The sequence below is a fragment of the Hyla sarda genome, chromosome 4, assembly GCF_029499605.1.
Source record: "Hyla sarda isolate aHylSar1 chromosome 4, aHylSar1.hap1, whole genome shotgun sequence".
Lineage (NCBI taxonomy): Eukaryota > Metazoa > Chordata > Amphibia > Anura > Hylidae > Hyla > Hyla sarda.
The window spans coordinates 23,909,445-23,931,700 of NC_079192.1; the positions used below are offsets into that span (position 1 = coordinate 23,909,445).

Consider the following 22,256-nt stretch of genomic DNA (forward strand, 5'->3'; position numbering starts at 1 on the left):
ATGAGGGCAAATTTTTTTGTGCCGTGAACTGTACTTTTTATTGATACCACATTTGTGTATATAAAACTTTATTACATTTTTTATAAAGTTTTTTAAAATAAAATGTGACCAAAAAGCAGCAATTTTGGACATCTTTTTTTCATGTTCACACGGTTCACCGTACGGGATCCTTTACATTATATTTTATTAGTTCTGACATTTGGCGATACCAATTATATGTTTATAATTTTTTTTTTTTTACACTTTTGGGGGGTAAAAGAGACATTTGACATTTTTATTGGGGGAGGGGATTTTTCAAATTTTTGTTACTTTAAAAAAAAAGCTTTTTTAACTTCTTTTTTTACACTTTAATAGTCCCCATAGGGGACTATTTATAGCAATCAGTTATTTGCTAATACTGTTCAGTGTTATGCATAAGGCATAGCACTGATCAGTGTTATCGGCTATCTTCTGCTCTGCTCGATCTCAGATCAGAGCAGAAGAAGGCGGCGGAGGCAGGTGAGGGGACCTTCGTCCGCCATGTTAGCTGATCTGATCCCTGCGGCCGTGTTATAGTAATCTCACAGCATAGCCATTTAGTCAAAGACAAGCGCAGATCCTTCCTAAGCATGTCCATTACTGTCTGCCAGGTACGTACTAAAATCACCTTATGGTGGAGAACCCCTTTAAGGTAGTTTCCCCCCCTTTAGGTAGGACTCCACTGCAAAAGGTAGTTTGGCCCCTGTTGGTAGTTTGCCCTCTCCCACAGGAGAGCCGCGGGTGATCAGATCAGCATAAAATCTAGCCGTGCTGCTGCAGATGCCGTGATCTGTACTGATCACGGCATCTGAGGGGTTAATGGCAGACATTCGCGCGATCGCGGATGTCGGCCATTACCGGCTGGTCACTGGCTGCTATCACCAGCCGGGACCTGCCGCACATGACCCGATCATCACTCCCATGCTCGCGGTCATGTACAGGATGTAAATGTACGTCCTGGTGCGCTAACTACCGCCGCACCAGGACGTGCATTTACGTCCGTGGTCGTTAAGGGGTTAATACTAGGCAACTACCCCCCTCATGAATAGTAGGCGGGTGTGGTTGTTCATCAGTATTTTACACCCGTGTGACCTCCCCTCATATAGCATTATGGCTGATCTGCATCATAATGGGAATAGGAGCCTAGCCTGCCCTTGTATCAGTAACCTTTAGTAAGTATGTGTGGCCTTTTGGCCTTTTTTTCTGTGAATTTTTTGAGTGATTTATGTCCCTTTTTTCTGTGTTTTTAATGCTATTAGAGGAAACACTATTGGGGAGATTTATGAAAAGGAAAAGTTGCCCAGTTGCCCATAGCAACCAATCAGATCGCTGCTTTCATTTTGCAGAGACCTTGTCAAAAATGAAAGAAGTGATCTGATTGGTTGCTATGGGCCACACAGCAACTTTTCCTCTGGACAGGTTTTAATAAATCTCCCCCTATAACACCAAAAAATGCCTCCCTACTGTGAAGCAGGGCGGTGGAAGCATCATGGTTCCTCCATCAAGGCCTGGATACCCTATGATCACTGAGAGAACAACGATCTATGAAAACATTTTAACAGGAGAATGTAAGGGCGGCCGTCCATGACCTCAAGCTGAAGAGACGTTGGATGACGCAACAAGACGGTGACCCAAAGCCACACGAGTAAATACGCTATAGAAGGACTGAAAAAGAAAATGACATGTGTTTTGGAAGTTAGACGCCTCCTGATCATTGAGGGAACGATGACGTCAAAGGGGAATGTAAGGGCAGCCACCCATGACCTCAAGCTGAAGAGACATCGAGTGATGCAACGAGACAGTGACCCAAAGCTACACAAATATAAAAACATGTGTATATGGAATGGCTGAATAAGAAGGTCACATGTCTTTTGGAGTCCTGACCTTCTACCAGATATGTGCACCCTGATGATTCGTTGAGATCAGCGCTGTGCCCGGAGGCTGAGAGAGTTTTCTACGTATGAGAGAGAATGAAATCTAATGCAGAACGACTGAGAATTCTGAAAGACTTTAATCTGCCAAAAAAACAAAAAAAAATATTTTACACACGACCTTGTGATAAAATGAAGATGACATTGTCCACCAGCCCCAATGTCCACTAACTCCAGGCATTTGCTTGAGGCTGGCAAAGATGCAAGTCTTACATTTGATACTTAAAGTGGTACTCTGCCCCTAGACATCTTATCCCCTATCCCGCTGCTGGGGACCCCCGCGATCTTTGTGCTGCACCCGGTTCGGGTTCAGTGCCGGAGCCTCGTGACGTCACGGTCGTGCCCCGCTCGTGATGTCACGGTCACCCCCCCTCAATGCAGGTCTATGGGAGGGGGCGTGACGTTTGATACACTTGATACTTTTGATACTTACATTTGATACTTGAAGTGGTACTCCGCCCCTAGACATCTTATCCCCTATCCCGTGGCTGGGGACCCCCGCTATCTCTGTGCTGCACCCGGTTCGGGTTCAGCGCCGGAGGCTCTGACGTCATGGTCGTGCCCCTCGCGTGATGTCACAGCCACGCCCCCTCAATGCAGGTCTATGGGAGGGGGCGTGACGACCATCACGCCCCCTCCCATAGACTTGCATTGAGGGGGCGTGGCCGTGACGTCACGAGCAGGGAGTGACCGTGACATCATGAACCTCCGGCGCTGAACCCGAGCGGCGGGACCCCCGTGATCAAACATCTTATCCCCTATCCTTTGGATAGGGGATAAGATGTCTAGGGATGGAGTACCCATTTAAAGTACCCGAGGAACTTCCCATAGTCACTCATTCTTGGTTTGCCTGTGCCTGAAGGATGTAAAAACCAACAATATATGATCTATACTATACCTGGTCCATTTGACGAGCTTTACCTGGGCCATTCATCAAGTGCCCAATGACTTCATATAGAAGAATATAAAATGTTGAGGTGTTTATAGAATTTGTATACCTGAGAACATATATACTCACATGTTTAACAAAATAGCTCCACCCAGTATAAGTAGCGTATTGTGTAAACCCTTACTAGACATCTCCTTTTGGTCCGGTTTTCCTATGGTCTCTGGACACTTTAGAGTGAACATCTATGTTCCTGGAGTTCTAAAAACAAACATGATCAGATAGGTGAGAGGCAGACTATACTGGCCAATTATTTTTAATTTTTTTTATTATTTACTAGGAAGCCCATTCTTCTTCTGTATATATGCCACTGGTCAAAAGGTCTGGCTAGGGATTGAGCTAGGATAGTCAAGTCAAGAGGGATCAAATACGAAAATGGCTTCCATTCTTTGAAGGTGATGTCACACGCTGCTCTATGGCCTCAGTCCTGGAGTTGGAGCCACATGAAGGGGTGTGGCTGTGGCATCAATATGGCAACAGGATGCCATGGCTCTGGGTAGGCCAGTATGATGATTGCTTGGTAGCCTAAAAGTTGTAGTACTAGAAGTCTCAGCAAAAGAAAAGGAAACGGAAGGAAGAGAAGCTCCCGGCCTCTAGTGGTTGCAGGAAGAAGCTGCCTGCAGCCTAGGACCTAGAATCTGGAGACTATATCGGTGACTGAGTGGGAGCTGAGAAGGTGAGTATGTTTGCTGTGTGTTTTTTTTGTTTTGTTTTTTGTTTGTTTGTTTGTTTAAATCTGGGGGGTCCTACCTACATGGGGCAAGCTAGCAATCTGCCTTTAAGGGGGGGGGTTTACCTATGGGAGAGGGCAAACTACCAACAGGGGCCAAACTACCTTTTGCAGTGGAGTCCTACCTAAAGCGGGGGAAACTACCTTAAAGGGGTTCTCCACCATAAGGTGATTTTAGTACGTACCTGGCAGACAGTAATGGACATGCTTAGGAAGGATCTGCGCTTGTCTTGGACTAAATGGCTATGTTGTGAGATTACCATAACACTGTGGCTAGCTTTTTGGGAACTGGTATTTTCTGTTTTCAGTTTTCTTGTTTGCCTACAAACCCCATGATTCCATTTTCCTCCTTCCCACACATCAGCCACCCCACCCATTGAAACATAAATGAGATGCAGACCTGTTGTTTTCAATCAGGGTGCTTCCAGCTGTTGCTGTTGCTCCACCCATTGAAGCAGACAGGCTCCCTGTCATCAGCTGACTAGTGAGGTCAGGTCTCGACCGCCTTGCAAGCTGGGAAAAATCCGAGACAACAGTCATTTTGTATGCTGGTAAAAATAAATATTGGGGTGAAAATCACAGAAGAATTGTGAGAAAACCGTCACACACAGGTACAGACACTATATTATGAACTACACTAACTGTAGCATAGTCAAATAAAAAAAATTCCTGCAATACCCCTTTAAGTGTGGTCCTACTTACAGGGGGGGGGGGACTTTCAGGGGCTCTTACCACCCGGGGGGGGGGGGGCTACCTTAAGGACGGTCCTACCTACATGAGGAAGGCTACTAGTGGTGGTCCCACCTATGAGGAGGAACTACCTTGAGGGATGTCCTACCCACAGGGGGACAACTACCTACAGGAGGGCAAACTATCTTTGGGATGAGATAAACTACATACACTGGGGTCTGACCAATAGGGGGAAACCACTACAGGGTGAAAACTACTTTAGTTTTCCCGCTGCAGATAGGACGACAGCAGGTCCTACATACGGGGCGGCAAACACCCTTAAGAGGGGGAAAACTACCTTTGGTGGGGGGGGGGGGGTCCTACCTAGAGAATACACCACAAAGGAGACAGCACAACACACCTCTAAAGACACCATGCTTTATGAGACAATGTGAATATTACGTTTCTATTTTATTTATTGTTTTAGTAGATTAACAGCATATATCTTATAGGATAGCCAATGCCATCATTTACCTTCTATTATACAAACCATAGAAAGAACAAGGAATCCCTACAATTTTATAGAAACATATAAAATAGTATAAGAAACACATTTCCTACATCTCCCATTGATGCTGAAAATGGTTTTTTATCATGAAATCATAATGGACAATAGATTTTTGTTTATATCATCTGAGCTTTCTCCTATATCTCACATTTTACCAAAAAGAGAGGGGCTGAAACCCTACTACTACATATTGATCAGAATATAGGCAATCTACTCATACAGCCTGCCTAAGACAGACTATACAAGGAGATCCAGAGCGACAGAGAGGTAAGAAGAAGCCCCTCGGCCACCATTTTAACCCAACGCCCCACTTCTCTGTGAGCACGCTTCATGAATCCGGACCACAATATATTTACACTCTTTGTCATTAAAAGAAGTACTCCGCCCCTAGATTTCTTATCCCCTTTCCTCTGATCGCGGGGTTCCCATCAGTGGGGACGATCTGGATCTAGGCTGTGGCACCCCAGACATCCAGCAGCCCAGACCACGCCCCTTCACTGCAAGTCTATGGGAGGGGGCGTGACGTCCGTCACGCCCCCCTCCCTTAGACTTGCAGTGAGGGGAGTGGCTGTGACATCTCGAGTGGGCGTGGCTGCACCTGACGCTCTAAACAAATGACAGGTGCAGCAGGGAGATCCATGTTTTTCTGTGAATATAGCACAGCATTCTAAGTATCAAAGCTTCAGTATGTCCTACCTACAGAGGGAGCAAGCTACGTATGAGGGGAAACTACCTACAGGGGATCCTACCTACAGGGAGCAAACTACCTTAAGGGGGGGTTCTGCCTACAGGGGGGAAAACTTGCTACCGAGGATCCTACCTACTGGGGGAAAACTACCTTGATGGAATTCTACCTAAAGGGGGCAAACTACATATGAGGAGAGACTACCTACAGGGGGCAAACTACCTTAAAGGGGGATTCTACCTACAGGGCAGGCAAACTACACATACTTTAGGAAATTGCCACCTCCTGGGTCCAACCTATGGGGCGGCATAGTACCCCCAAGGGAGTTCTACCTGCATGGGGAAACCTACCTACAGGGGTGGCAAACTACCTTAAAGGGGTACTCCCACCCTAATACATCTTATCCCCTTTCCAAAGAATTGGGGATAAGATGTATGATCGCTGGGGACCCCCGCAATCTGTCATTGCACACCCATCTTTGTGAGCGGCCGTCACACCCCCTCCAATTGACTTGCATTGAGGGGGTGGAGCATGACGTCACACGGGGGCAGAGTCGTGACGTCACGCTACTCCGACCCTGTGGTCGTCAGTCGTCACGCTACACACTTGGAGCCTCCAGCGCTGCGGAGAGCTCACAAAGGTAGGTGTGCAATGACAAATTGTGGGGGTCCCCAGCAGTGGGACCGCCGCGATCATACATCTTATTCCCTACCCTTTGGATAGGGGATAAGATGTATTAGGGCCGGAGTACCCCTTTAAGGGAGTCCTACCTACAGGGGGACAACTACCCATAAGGGGGGGCAAACTACTTAAAGGGGGGTCCTTTGATTATTATGGCTATATGTGTCAAATATGCGACATTTTGGCAAATACCGAGATAAGAGGTTACTAAGACAAAAAGAGGTGGAACCCAAGCCAACCCTAGATCTCCATTTCCAGTATCATCTGCTCTCTCACGATAGGGAATGGAGTCAACCCTTCACGTAGTTGGTCAAGCTCAGTCCGGAGAGTCTCATCGGCATATAGGACACAGATGATACCGCTTCCTGCAGGCAAGGCTGGTACACGTATCTTCACCTGCTGGAGGATGTGGACCTTGGCACAAGACGGGTCATTTCCAAACAGGTCAATGTCTAGACGGTGTATTCGTTCTGCAAGGGGCACTGGAAATGGAGGGGTGCTGAGGCTCAGAAACCCTTCTAGATAGGCATTGGGGCCTCCACAGCTGGTTGTATCCTTGGAAGAAGATGCACTTGAATCCCCAGGGTGTGAATACATCCAGACAATCTTTCGTTGAAGTAGAATATCTAGATTGGACCTACATGTAGTAAGAGGGAGCCAGCCTTGGACTAGTAATCCACCAGGAAGCAGATCTTCTCTTATTTTAGACTCCTCAAAGAATTTGAGAACTTCCTCCTGTTCCAGAAGAGAGAGATTTTGGGATTTTTCTAAATTTTTCACTCGAGACTCCAATAACTTTAGTGTGCTCTCCAACTGACCAGCGGGAAGGAGGATGGGTACCACTGCCTAATGGGGATCATTAATGGTATAGGACACCTGTTAAGTCAGAAGGTTTAAAATACAAAAAACATAGATACATGGTAAGCAAGGTAGGTGCTGGAGAGTCATATGGAAAATACTAAGAAAAAAGTAAGAAAAGGGTAGGATAGAGTATGAGAAACATTGACGATAGACAGGTAGGTAGTCATAAGAACAAAGATACATAGACGATGCAAAAAAAATGATCACACTGAACAAGTAATTCTACATAATAACAATAAGGTTTGTGAGCCCTAAGAGCGTTGAACCCACCTTAGAGTTGATCACTTTGTATTTTGTCAGCAATGCGGCTGGTGGGTTCTCTGCCCGGGTCAGTCGGACTCTTTTAACCTTTGGATGGTCAGAGCGTAGAGTATCTAAGCAAAATGTTTGAATCACTCCAGCCACTCCATATCCTCTCATCCAGGGGGCTACTCGAAGAGCTTCTAGCACTGCAGTAGTTTCATCATCTACCAATAGAAATGACTCGAAGCCCACCTGTCCAAGTACAAGTAGAAAGTAAATGAATGCATTCTTGTTAATATTCAGATTCTTAACACCCCTCTAGACGACACAACAGATGGGAGGCTTTATGCTCACAATTTATCGGTGTACATAGTCCTCTATATACAGCAGCAACATAAAGATTTTCAAGCCCCAACTTCCAAGCCATTGGCCAATGTCAGATTGATTTTTAGAGTGCCAACAATATCGAGTGGCTCTGTACCACTTAGAACTATTTGTCTGGTTGGTACAAGGTAAGGATTTCCACCAGATTTTTGGCCTCCTCCTTAAAGGGGTACTCCACCCCTAGACATTTTATCCTCTATCCAAAGGATAGGGGATAAGATGTCTGATCTCGGGAGTCCCGCCACTGGGGACCCCCCACGATCTTCCTGCTGCACCCGGCATTCATTTAGAGCGTTGGGTGCAGCGCCGGAGGCTCGTGACGCCATGGCCGTGCCCCGCTCGTGATGTCACGACCACGCCCCTGAATGCAAGTCTATGGTCGTGACGTAACAAGCCTCCGCCCCGCATCGCCAGTCATCAGGCACAGAGTGAACTTCCTTCCGTGCACCGGATGTCTGGATTGCTGTAGCCGAGATAGCAGGGGACCCCAGCGGCGGGACCTCTGCGATCAGACATCTTATTCCCTATCCTTTGGTTATGGGATAAGATGTCTAGGGGCGGAGTACCCCTTTACTCCAATTTGCCTCCATTAATATTTTACAGTCCATCGGCTGGGGCTGCCAGAACTGATAGCAAGTGGAAGCCTTGACAGTGATAGTAAATCAACCAAAAAGTGTATAGGAAAGTTTTCAAACTATACCGCGCTTCTCAAAATGTAAGGTGGACTTCAGTAGTGAGGTACGGGGTCCTTGCCTGTGCCGGGCATCAACAAAAAGCAGGGTCTTCAAAGCAAAAATGCCCCAGTCCTGCATTATTGGTGCAGTTGCCTATGGTCGAAGGGGCAAAGGACCTTTGGTCCGATCATTGTTACATGACCACAAGTTCACAGATCCTTCATCTAGGGGGCAGTGCAGTCAAGTTTGGAAATCACAAGAGACTGCAGGGAAGCTGCATCTGAGGTAGGAGTCAGTGCTACTGTTTGGTGGGGTATGGGTGGGAAAAGTACTGCTACCAATGGGGAAGGAGGGTGTATGAAAGGGGACAAAACTGTGGGGTGTAGTGTAGTTAGGGTGTTGCTGTTCGGGATAATAAAGGGCGCTGTTAACCCTTGTCACTCGTGACGCCAGGGTGCGGGTTAAATACTGTAGTTCTTGACAGGCCTATTGCCACCCTTCCCAAGAGCAATAGGTGATACAGAAATAAAGGATTGTCCACAATCACTGTTAACTGAAAACTTGCAGGAACTTTTACTGAAGAATTTCTGTACATGCAGCAATAGTAACAGTTCAGATAACAGAGTCTCTATAGATATAGCTGAGCAGCGATTGACAGTCGGTTGGGATCAGATAAGCTGTATTTAGCTTCTTAGGGATTTTGTAGCATAGATCCGCTGGATTTAGGGGTGCGTTTAGGTCCAGTGATTTTGCGGTGAGTAGCGGGGAATTGCTTAGTATATCCGCTTTGATATAGGCCGAGGCCGCAAGGCTTTGGCCTAGTAAATCGTCTTGTAAGCTGCGGAGTCAGCAACCCAAGAGAGCGACCAAGATGGCGCAGCTCCCTTATATGGGCAGAGGCTGGCCGTTTTGGATTGGTCCATAACAACTGTCACTCACCGTTACATTGCATTGTGGGCAAACACGTCATGAGAACCTCCAAAGGTCCTGTAGCAAAACCATAGAGTTCTAACCTTATCACGTGACCTGCAGGTCCTGCTATGCTTGAACAGGTAGGCAATTAAATATATACATATATCTATATACTTATACGAACTTCTATACAGTCACTGACTAACTGAGGGGTGAAAAGGGGATAACTATAGGAGAGGGACCCCGACGTCCTAGGGACTCTGGCTATGGGGACCTCTACAAAGGTAACATATAAAATACGGTACCGGGATACCACATATGGTGCTGCTGGGGAGGTATTTTGTGCTGCACTGTGGTTTGTGGCACTGCTGGGAAAGCAGTCTGTGCTGCATTGTGGTAAATGTTTGGCGCTACTGGGGAAGTATTTTTTTTCCTGCATTGTATTAAATGTTTGGTGCTGCTGGGGAGGTATTTTGCGCTGCACTGTGGTTTGTGGCACTGCTGGGAAAGCAGTCTGTGCTGCATTGTGGTAAATGTTTGGCGCTACTGGGGAAGTATTTTTTTTCCCTGCATTGTATTAAATGTTTGGTGCTGCTGGGGAGGTATTTTTGTGCTGAATTGTGGTGTTGGGCACTGCTAGGGGGCATTATTCATGATGTATGGTGGTATTTGGTTGACACTCTTGGGTGCTGACATTAAAGTATTTGTTTGCTGGTGAGGCCCTGGTGTCACCTTGATTTGGATGGTGAGGCACACGTAGAAAACATTCATAAAGCTCTGCATTATACAGTTCTAGGTGGTAAAGCATAACTAACTGGTCAGTGGTGGTCCAACCACTTGCCTCCCCCCCCCCACTGACCACAAGGATGGAGTCCAGTGTCCCCCACGTGCTTGGTCACCACTACATACAATCTATGGGACTTCCCATAGAACAGCTCTCGGAAGTCTGAAAAAGAGGGAATGGGGCTGTGGGGCATGTACCCTACCACTTCATTCACATAGGGACCATGGGTCCCCCTTCCTCGTGGTCAGTAGAGGTCCCAGTGGTCAGACTGCAGCTATTCTGTGCATATATAATTACTTGAATTCTTAGGAAAGCCATTTTAATTTCAATCCCTATTACATACGTTTATTTTGTGTACCCCCCCATGCTTAGTATCGGTTGGAGAGCAATAAGGTCTATGCATCACCTCCGTTCTGTTTCTGACAGATGAATGCAGGAAAAATGGAAGCTCACGCAGAAATGATTTATCTCTATGGAGACACTCAGAGACGTGCGTATCTTTCCTTTAAAGGTTGATGGATATGGACAAAGATAGTCGACAATTTTCTGCATTATTTTTAGTTATGTTCCCATTGTCAGTCATTGAACAAAGAAATTGTCCATGATCTGTGACTAAGAAAAAAGACGAGAAATGAAAGGTTCTTCAATTACCGGTGGGTGGTCAAGAAGGACTACAGGTCCTGATGAGGCAAATTGCAGTATGTCTAGAACTTCTAACTAGTGTATACCCTTAGAGGGTTAAAGGGGTACTACCGTGGAAAACTTTTGTTTTTTAAATCAACTGGTGCCAGAAAGTTAAACAGATTTGTAAATGACTTCTATTAAAAAAATCTTAATCCTTCCAGTACTTTTTAGGGGCTGTATACTAAAGAGAAATCCAAAAAAGAAATGCATTTCCTGTGATGTCATGACCACAGTGCTCTCTGCTGACCTCTGCTGTCCATTTTAGGAACTGTCCAGAGAAGCATATGTTTTTTTTATTTCTCTTTAGTATACAGCCCCTAAAAAGTACTGGATTTTAAAAGAAGTGATTTACAAATCTGTTTAACTTTCTGGCCCCAGTTGGTTTAAAAAAAAAAGTTTTGTGGGGTATTTCTAATATGAAGACCCCTCAAATCCACTTCAAACCTGAACTGGTCCCTGAAAAATAGCGATTTTGAAAATTTTGTGAAAAATTGGAAAATTGCTGCTGAACTTTGAAGCCCTCTGGTGTCTTCCAAAAGTAAAAACATGTCAACTTTATGATGCAAACATAAAGTAGACATGTTGTATATGTGAATCAATGTATAATTTATTTGGAATATCAATTTTCTTTGCAAAATATTCAAAATTTTCATGAAATTTGGTGATTTTTCACCATGAAATGATGCAAGTAACAACGAAAATTTACCGCTGTTTTAAAGTAGAATATGTCTCGAAAAAACAATCTCAGAATCAAAACAATTGGTAAAAGCGTCCCAGAGTTATTAACCCCTTAAGGACTCAGCCCATTTTGGCCTTAAGGACTCAGACAATTTAATTTTTACGTTTTCATTTTTTCCTCCTCGCCTTCTAAAAATCATAACTCTTTTATATTTTCATCCACAGACTAGTATGAGGGCTTTTTTTTTGCGCGACCAGTTGTCCTTTGTAATGACATCACTCATTATATCATAAAATGTATGGCGCAACCAAAAAACACTATTTTTGTGGGGAAATTAAAACGAAAAACGCAATTTTGCTAATTTTGGAAGGTTTTGTTTTCACGCCGTACAATTTATGGTAAAAGTGACATGTGTTCTTTATTCTGAGGGTCAATACGATTAAAATGATACCCATTATTATATACTTTTATATTATTGTTGCGCTTAAAAAAAATCACAAACTTTTTAACCAAATTAGTACGTTTATAATCCCTTTATTTTGATGACCTCTAACTTTTTTATTTTTCCGTATAAGTGGCGGTATGGGGGCTCATTTTTTGCGCCATGATCTGTACTTTTTTTTGATACCACATTTGCATATAAAAAACTTTTAATACATTTTTTATATATTTTTTTTTTATAAAATGTATTAAAAAAGTAGGAATTTTGGACTTTTTTTTATTTTTTTTCGTTCACGCCGTTCACCGTACGGGATCATTAACATTTTATTTTAATAGTTCGGACATTTACGCACGCGGCGATACCAAATATGTCTATAAAAAATGTTTTTTACGCTTTTTGGGGGTAAAATAGGAAAAAACGGACGTTTTACTTTTTTATTGGGGGAGGGGATTTTTCACTTTTTTTTTACTTTTACTTTTACATTTTTTAACATTTTTTTTTACACTTGAATAGTCCCCATAGGGGACTATTCATAGCAATACCATGATTGCTAATACTGATCTGTTCTATGTATAGGACATAGAACAGATCAGTATTATCGGTCATCTCCTGCTCTGGTCTGCTCGATCACAGACCAGAGCAGGAGACGCCGGGAGCCGCACGGAGGAAGGAGAGGGGACCTCCGTGCGGCGTTATGAATGATCGGATCCCCGCAGCAGCGCTGCGGGCGATCCGATCGTTCATTTAAATCGCGAACCGCCGCAGATGCCGGGATCTGTATTGATCCCGGCACCCGAGGGGTTAATGGCGGACGCCCGCGAGATCGCGGGCGTCGGCCATTGCCGGCGGGTCCCTGGCTGCGATTAGCAGCCGGGATCAGCCGCGCATGACACGGGCATCGCTCCGATGCCCGCGGTTATGCTTAGGACGTAAATGTACGTCTTGGTGCGTTAAGTACCACCTCACCAGGACGTACATTTACGTCCTGCGTCCTTAAGGGGTTAAAGGGGTTATCCAGGAAAAAACTTTTTTTTATATATCAACTGGCTCCAGAAAGTTAAACAGATTTGTATATTACTTCTATTAAAAAAATCTTAATCCTTTCAGTACTTATGAGCTTCTGAAGTTAAGGTTGTTCTTTTCTGTCTAAGTGCTCTCTGATGACACGTGTCTCGGGAACCGCCCAGTTTAGAAGCAAATCCCCATAGCAAACCTCTTCTAAACTGGGCGGTTCCCGAGACAGGTGTCATCAGAGAGCACTTAGACAGAAAAGAACAACCTTAACTTCAGAAGCTCATAAGTACTGAAAGGATTAAGATTTTTTAATAGAAGTAATTTACAAATCTGTTTAACTTTCTGGAGCCAGTTGATATATAAAAAAAAAGTGTTTTTCCTGGAGAGCAAGAGCCTTAGACACCTGTGGCCACTTGAGGTGACTTCATATGGTCCATTTGCCGTCCTTCACTGTATTGGCTAAGAATGATCATGTGATATTGGAACCACTCCTTCAGACAATTTTTTTTTTTTTGCGGTTCGCCTCACTATCACCCAAACATTTTCCAATGAAAATATAAAAATAGCACATCAGACGGGATTTTTTAAAAATTTTATTGTTCATACCCCAAAATAGTCAGGCTGTGTGTTTATGTTCTTAAAGGAGTACTCTGCCCCTAGACATCTTATCCCCTATCCAAAGGATAGGGGGATAAGATGTCTGATCGCGGGGGTCCTACCGCTGGGGATCCCTGCAACCACCCGGCTGCACCCAGCATTAATTTAAAGCGTCGGGTGCAGTGTCGGAGGCTCGTGACGTCAAGGGTGCGTCCCGCATGTAATGTCATGCCACGCCCCCTCAATGCAAGTCTATGGGAGGGGACGTGACATTCATCACGTCCCCTCCCATAGACTTGCATTGAGGGGGTGTGGCTGTGATGTCACGAGCGGGATGTGACGTGACATCACATGCCTCCGCATCGCCAGTCAGCCGGCACGGAGCGAAAATTCGCTCTGTGCACGGGATGTCTGGGGTGCCGCAGCCGAGATCGCTGATGTCTAGGGGTGGATTGCCCCTTTAAGAATTGCATCACGAGGGGGCGGGCGGGACTTCACGAGGGGCGGCCCTTAACACGGAAGCCCGCATGCAGCGTTCGGAACAATTAACTTCCGGACGCTGGGGAGCTGAGCTTCAGAAGCAGGGCAGCGGAGTACCCCTTTAACATACTATTGAGCAGCCTTACTCACTCAGGTACAGCGGCTATGGCATAACGACACCTCAACACACTGGGTGACACTTCAAACACATAGAAGTGGGTCATCATTACCAAGATGGGTTCTATGGGAATCAGCGTTATCTAGAAATATCCAGTCTATAAAGAGCCCAACTGAGCGTTCGGAATACAGTGGTCCCTCAACATACGATGGTAATCCGTTCCAAATGGACCATCATTTGTTGAAACCATCGTATGTTGAGGGATCCGTGCAATGGAAAGAATAGGAGGTTATACTCACGTGTCCCCGCCGCTCCGGACCCGTCACCGCTGTCCTGGATGTCGCCCTCCATCGCTGTCGCCGCGTCCCTGTGGTGTCCCCGATGCTCCGGATGTCTCTGCTTCCCCAGGATCGTCGCTCTCACTACACACGCCGCTCCTATTGGATGACGGGACGACGTGCGCAGCGACATGATGACGACGATGGAGAGCGCCGGCGATGCATGGGATCCTGAAGAGGACGCGCCGGAGCCCCGAGGACAGGTAGGAGACGATCACCGGAGCACACGGGGCACCGTAAACGGCTATCCGGTGGCAGCTGAAGCAGTCTGCGCTGCCGGATAGCCGTTTATGCGATGGCCCCGACATACAAAAGCATCGTATGTTGAAATTATCGTATGTCGGGGCCATCGTAGGACGGAGGGTCACTGTATTTTGTTCCAAACGCTAAGCAGCGGCGTACCCCTTTTAAGGGGATGGGGGAAGGAGAAGCGATTATGGGGAGTGAATGTAGTTAGGTGTGTGTTGAGTTGTTTTCTTGTTTTGTTGTTTTGATTATTTTATGTATTATGTTGTTCTGAAATGAAAATCAATAAAGAAACTTATAACAAGATTTTTAAACAGAAGTAATTTACAAATCTGTTTAACTTTCTGGCACCAGTTCATTTAAAAAAAAAAAAAAAATGTTTTTCAGTGGAGTACCCCTTTAAAGGGGTACTCCGGCGCTAAGACATCTTATCCCCTATCCAAAGGATACCCACGCGATCTTGCACGCAGCACCCTGTTAGAATCAGTCCCCGGAGCGTGTTTGCTCCAGTTCTGATTACTGGCCAACATGGGGACGGAGCATTGTGACGTCATGGCTCCGCCCCCATGTGACATCATGCTCCACCCCCTCAATTCAAGCCTATGGCGTGATATCTGTCCGTCCCCTTGATGGCCAGTAATCAGACCCGGAGCGAACACGCTCCGCGGACTGATTATAAACGGGGTGCTGCATGCAAGATCACGGGGGTCCCCAGCAGCAGGACCCCCGCGATCAGGCATCTTATCCCCTATCCTTTGGATAGGGGATAAGATGTCTAAACGCCGGAGTACCCCTTTAAACTTGGTAGTGTTAAGAGTGTCCTATATATGGATGGGGGTGCAGGACACTGTATCAATATCTATACGAAGAGGACAATGGTGATGAGGGCTCACATTATAATGCTCTACCCATCCTGATGCCAGTCTCTAGAGATTTAGCTGCGTAGTGGAAGTCAAGGGCACTGCTAGGCCCTGGCACAAAGTGTATGTGCCCAGGGTGATTTCCTGAAGTCCAATATAGGGATCATCACTTTCCTTTATACCCACATCCTTAGAACCTTAGAGGTAGAGGTAGGTCATACTAGAGATCTGTGGCTTTCACGAGACATGGTGCCTTTCATGGTACAAAGTGGGGACAGTTTAGGGCAGCTTGACTGGCATAGTGACGTTGTGGCTGTCATGGAGGTATAGTAGGTGGTGTGAGGGCATTGCTGCGGTCACTGTGCAATCATGGCATGGAGGGCATTTAGAGCATTTTGGTCGGGCATTGTAGCTGATATGTTGGCAATTTGGCTGTCAAAGGAGCAATGTGACTATCATGGCGATATTATGCAAACAAATATAAGAGAAAGGTACCACAGAAGGCGCCTAGTATGTCACCCCAATAATGAAAAAGTAGGCAAAACGTATTATTCTCACCTGGAGCGCAATACAAATGCGCATATCACCCAGACTCAGTGGGCACGAAGTCGCAGTGAAGTCCAGAGGAATCGCTGGGCCGTAAGGATGTGTAGACAGTCCGTCTGAATGGGAAAGCAGCAGATTTATGAAAAAGTCCCTCTATAGGAGCTTAACCTCTAAGGAAATCATGAAGGCAAGCTGAGCTGGTGATAATAAACATATAGTTTAATCGCCAATGACGCGTTTCAGGTTTGGGCACCTGTAAGGATTCCTCCTTGGGGATTAGCTCCAGGATCGTCCTGGACACTGCCACGGGACACATTTCCACTCAATAAACCCGCAGACAACGGTTATTCATGCAAGCCTGGCACCTTGCCAGCTTTATTTAGACAGGTTGCAGGGGAAAAACAAACATAACACAGGAACAAAATGAAATCCTAGACCGTCTGGTCACTGACTACACATATCAGCATGCCCTGACTACTAACTGGTGAGCTACCCTCAGCCAGTTAAACATGTGACTCCTGCAACCTGCTACTCACAGTTCACACCACTTCTTGGACCACTCACAGATTCCAGCTGTGTGCTTCCTCAACAGGGTCCGAGTGTCTCCCCCTACAGTGATGTGCTGTTTCCCAGGGAGAGCCCCAACTATTCTGTTTCTTTTCCTTTTAAACACACTTTCCCTTCCTGATACCTCATTAATCAGGCCACAGGTGGAGCATTTTCTAGATTTAGCAAGGGAAATACACCCTTTCCTTGCCACACTGCCACAGCACCCTTCCTCAGATTGGCATCAATTGGCATTGCCAATCTAAGGATGGGTGCCCAAACCCGAAACGCGTCATTGGCGATTAAACTATATGTTTATTATTACCAGCTTGCATTTGTGATTTCCTTACCAAGGTTTAGGGCCTATAGAAGGACTTTTTCATAAACATGGTGGTATGGCTGGCATATGGCCATTGTGGCGGGAATAAGGAGCAAGCTGCCGAAAAAAGGTATGAATTGTATACACTAGGAACCAAGGCAGTGTACATGGTCATCTTTGTGGACCATGTTCACTCTATGTGAAAAACAGAGTGGGAAACCATCAGAGGGGCGTAGATGGTTCGCTATGGAATATCTATCTGTAAATAAACCCTTCTAATTGCCCAAAATTCTGCCCCTTGGTAAATTGAGTCCACTCATGGTCCCATAGCCTAGAAGAGGAGAGATATAGGAGAGCTTTTTGGGACATTAGACATCTCGTTAGGGAACTGAGGGTTTTCCAATTGCTTCTTAAAGGGGTACTCTTCTGGAAAAAAAAAAAATTTTAAATCAACTGGTGCCAGAAAGGTAAACAAATTTGTAAATTACTTCTATTAAAAAATCTTAATCCTTCCAGTATTTATCAGCTGCTGTATGAGCCACAGAAAGTTCTTTCCTTTTTGAATTTCCTTTCTGTCTGACCACAGTGCTCTCTGCTGACACCTCTGTCCATTTTAGGAACTGTCCAGAGCAGGAGCAAATCCCCATAGCAAACCTCTCCTGCTCTGGACAGTTCCTGACATGGACAGAGGTGTCAGCAGAGAGCACTGTGGTCAGACAGAAAGGAAATTCAAAAAGAAAAGAGCTTCCTCTGTAGTATACAGCAGCTGATTAAGATTTTTTTAATAGAAGTAATTTACAAATCTGTTTAACTTTCTGGCACCAATTGATTTAAAAAAAAAAAGTTTTCCAGTGGAGTACCCCGTTAAAGTAAGACTCTGAGTTCACACTGCGGAATCCCTGAGCAGAATTTCTGCCGGGGATCAAGCCGGCGGCACTAGAACCGCGCAGACTGCATTGCCGTCCCCATAGATGTCAATGTATGTCTGAGTAGATCTCCCAAAAGATCCACCCAGAAATGTATTGCCCTCTATCGAGACGGCATTGCAGTTAGCATGGTCCTAGTGCCGCCGGCTCGATCTCCAGCAGAAATTCTGCCCAGAGATTCCGCAGTGTGAACCCAGCCTTAGGGTCTATTCACCCGGCAGAATTCCGCCTCCAATTAAAGCCCATAGTCTTCTATGGGATTCCGCACTCCCATTCACACTTCTGAATTTCCGCTTGCGGAAATTCAGAAGTGTGAATGGGAGTGCGGAATTCCATAGAAGTCTATGGGCTCTAATTTGAGACGTAATTCCACAAGCGGAAATTCTGCCGTGTGAATAGACCCTAAGGCTAGGTTCACACTGTGGAATTTCTGGGCAGAATTTCTGCCGGAGATTGAGCCAGCGGCACTAGGACAGCGTGGACTACATTGCCGTCCCCATAGATGGCAATGGATTTCTGAGCAGATCACCCAAAAGATCCACCCATAAATTCATTGCAGTATATGGGGGCAGCAATGCATTCTGCTCGGTCCTAGTGCCACTGGCTTGATCTCCGGCAGAAATTCTGCCCAGAAATTCTGCCGTGTGAATAGACCCTTAGGTCTCCTTTATGTTGAGGCATGACTCTTCTAGACCCATATTAGTTATCGTGGTTTTACCTTTGATGGAGAGGGGGTGGGGGGGATTTTTGGTCTTTGGACTATAACCCTCTATAAGCCATTGTAAATAGAACACTCTAACTGGGACCGGACAACAATGACTCCTAACAATTCACTAGTTTGTCTCAGTAAGGACCCATTCAAATGGAAAATTGGTTGTCCAGGACCCTCCTTTCCTATGGAGGCCCTCCTTTCCTATGGAGACCCTTGGGTCTCCTTCATGTTGTGGCATGACTCTTCTAGACCGATATTAGTTATCGTGGTTTTACCTTTGATGGAGAGGGGGTGGGGGGGGATTTTTGGTCTTTGGACTATAACCCTCTATAAGCCATTGTAAATAGAACACTCTAACTGGGACCGGACAACAATGACCCCTAACAATTCACTAGTTTGTCTCAGTAAGGACCCATTCAGATGGAAAATTGGTCTTCCAGAACCCTCCTTTCCTATGGAGACCCTTAGGTCCGCTTTATGTTGAAGCATGACTCTTCTAGACCGATATTAGTTATCATGGTTTTACCATTGATGGAGAGGGGGTGGGGGGGATTTTTGGTCTTTGGACTATAACCCTCTATATGCCATTGTAAATAGAACACTCTAACTGGGACCGGACAACAATGACTCCTAACAATTCACTAGTTTGTCTCAGTAAGGACCCATTCATATGGAAAATTTGTTGTCCAGGACCCTCCTTTCCTATGGAGGCCCTCCTTTCCTATGGAGACCCTTAGGTCTCCTTCATGTTGTGGCATGACTCTTCTAGACCGATATTAGTTATCATGGTTTTACCATTGATGGAGAGGGGGTGGGGGGGATTTTTGGTCTTTGGACTATAACCCTCTATAAGCCATTGTAAATAGAACACTCTAACTGGGACCGGACAACAATGACCCCTAACAATTCACTAGTTTGTCTCAGTAAGGACCCATGCAGATGGAAAATTGGTCTTCCAGAACCCTTCTTTCCTATGAAGGCCCTGAAGATTGGCAATGTGTGTATGTCTGGATTGTGACTGATCTGGGATCTGACTATATATTGGTGTCTGGACTGATTTAGTGGTCTGCAGTTTACGATAATCCTCCATACTACTCACCACTTTCCCTTCACACTTGGCCAGGAACATCCTTCTCTTTGGGTCCTTCAGCCATGCATGGTACCTAAAAGGCAAGTAATCTGTTCCGTTGTATATGCCACCAGAAATGGACATCACTTCTTCATAGTCTTCAGCTGTTGCGGGCACGAAATCAATTTGTGGCAAAAAAGTTTTCTCCGTCATAGTGTCACCGCACGATCCAGACGACTGCTGCAGCTGAAAGAGACAAGAAGAAGATTGTACAATAAGGCAAAGTTCACACGTTACGACACACACCCCGTCACATTTGGAACAGAGCCAGCTATCTGACCAACAAATCAGTCATTAGGAACCAAGAATGGTATCTGTGCCCGCCTGGCGGGCACAGATACCATTCTTGGTTCCTAATGACTGATTTGTTGGTCAAATAGTAACATAGGTTGAAAAAAGACAAGAGTCCATCGAGTTCAACCTAAAACCCTACTTTGTTGATCCAGAGGAAGGCAAAAACCACAAAAAAAAAAATCACAACATCATGTGGCAGAGAGTTCCATAGTTTCACTGCTCTTACAGTAAAGAATCTGTCTGTGATGATGGTGAAACCTTCTTTCCTTGGTACCGTTTTTGTTTTGATGGGACTTTTTGATTGCTTTTTATTAATATTTTTAAGGTATATGAAGTGACCCAAATATTTTTTTACGTGTACGCCATCGACCGTGCGGTTTAGCTAACCTTATATTTGAATAGATCGGATATTTACGCATGTGAGCGGTACCACATATGATTTTTTTTTTATTACCGTATATACTCAAGTATAAGCCGAGTTTTTCAGCACGATTTTTCGTGCTGAAAACACCCCACTGGGCTTATACTCGAGTGAACTCTCCGCCCTCAGTGGTCTTCAACCTGCGGACCTCCAGATGTTTCAAAACTACAACTCCCAGCAAGCCCGGGCAGCCATCGGCTGTCCGGGCTTGCTGGGAGTTGTAGTTTTGAAACATTTGGAGGTCTGCAGGTTGAAGATCACTGCGGCCTTCGACATCATCCAGCCCACCCCCTCCGCTCGGTGGGACGTTAGGGTGCGCTGGTCCGGGCCATCTGTGCTGTCCATCTTCACCGGGGGGGGTCTCTTCTCCTCGCTCCGGGCCCGGCCCCGGAATAGTCACGTTGCCTTGACGACGACGCACAGGGACGTTCATGAGCAACGTCCCTGTGCGTCGTCGTCAAGGCAACGTCTCTATTCCGGGCCAGAAGTGCGGAGAAGAGGCCCCCCGGTGAAGATTGACAGCCCGGAACGACTATCCCTCCCACCGGACGGTCCCTGCAACACAGATGGCCCGGACCAGCGCACCCTAACGTCCTGCCGAGCGGAGGGGAGTACAAAACTAAAGGGGGTGAGAGGGTGGGGGGGCTGTATGATGTCGAAGGCCACAGTGGTCTTCAACCTGCGGACCTCCAGATGTTTCAGCCGATGGCTGCCCGGGCTTGCTGGGAGTTGTAGTTTTGAAACATCTGGAGGTCCGCAGGTTGAAGACCACTGTTAAATCAGACATTGACAAGTGGTGATGATGAAGGGGCGGGTGGGATGATGACAGGCAGTGATGATGAAGGGGGGGTGTGGGATGATGAAAGGCAGTGATGATGAGGGGGGGTGGGATGTGGTGACAGGCGGTGATGATGAAGGGGGATGATGACAGGCGGTGATGATGAGGGGGGGTGGGATATGACAGGCGGTGATGATGAAGGGGGGATGATGAAGGGGGGATGATGACAGGCGGTGATGAAGGGGGGATGATGACAGGTGATGATGAAGGTGTTAATGACGGGGGTCTGGATGATGACAGGGGGGATGATGACAGAGGTGTTAATGATGGGGGTCTGGATGATGACAGGGGGGATGATGTATTTCCCACCCTAGGCTTATAGTCGAGTCAATAACTTTTCCTGGGTTTTTGGGGTAAAATTAGGGGCCTCTGCTTATATTCGGGTCGGCTTATACTCGAGTATATACGGTACATTATTTTTTATTTTTTTTAAATAGGAAAAGGGTGATTAAAAAAATAGGAAAAGGGTGATTCAAACTTTTATTAGGGGAGGGCATATTCACATTTATTCAGGCATGGAACAGTAAATTGCCGATTGGATGACCAGGAGGCAGGTTAGGACCCTCCTGTCGCCCAGTAAGCTGATCGGGACATCGCAATTCTGTCTCGATAGTCCCGATCATCTCCGCTGAGCTGCCGAAATAGTTATACTTTCACTTTAGATGCCACAATCAATTTTGATTGCGGCATCTAAAGAGTTAATGCCGGGCGGCGACCCGATCGTCGGTGCTCGGCATTAGCCGTGGGTCCTGACTGCCTGTAGAAACCGGGACCCACCGGGTTTAACCTGTTCTCCACTCATGAGAAGTCCATCCCGCTTTGCGGCGGGCTCTGGTGAAAACCAGTAACCCCTTAGACTCCGTTCCCCTGGTACGGCCCACGCCATCACCCCACTGACACAGAGGATCCACCACCAGTATCCTCCGCTGCATACCAGTCCGGATCCTGACAAGAGCGTACAGGTATGCCCTGAGTCCTTAA

General features: G+C 46.1%; 1 protein-coding gene across 7 annotated transcripts in view; it reads right to left on the reverse strand.

The window, feature by feature from the left end:
• Window positions 1-4,762: 4,762 nt before the first annotated feature.
• The window catches only part of LOC130367619 (histidine N-acetyltransferase-like), a 38,602-nt gene continuing 21,108 nt past the window's right edge, over window positions 4,763-22,256 (reverse strand). For 6 of the 7 annotated variants that reach the window (XM_056570175.1, XM_056570173.1, XM_056570174.1 and 3 more), the window contains 3 exons: window positions 19,693-19,908; window positions 7,360-7,584; window positions 4,763-7,074 (listed from right to left, as the gene is read on the reverse strand). In XM_056570175.1, the coding sequence (XP_056426150.1) occupies window positions 6,469-7,074; window positions 7,360-7,584; window positions 19,693-19,875 (1,014 nt within the window). In that variant the 5' untranslated portion in view covers window positions 19,876-19,908 and the 3' untranslated portion in view covers window positions 4,763-6,468. Of the gene's footprint in view, window positions 7,075-7,359; window positions 7,585-16,102; window positions 16,207-19,692; window positions 19,909-22,256 lie in introns of those variants that run through there. The other variant, XM_056570179.1, reaches the window with a different exon arrangement.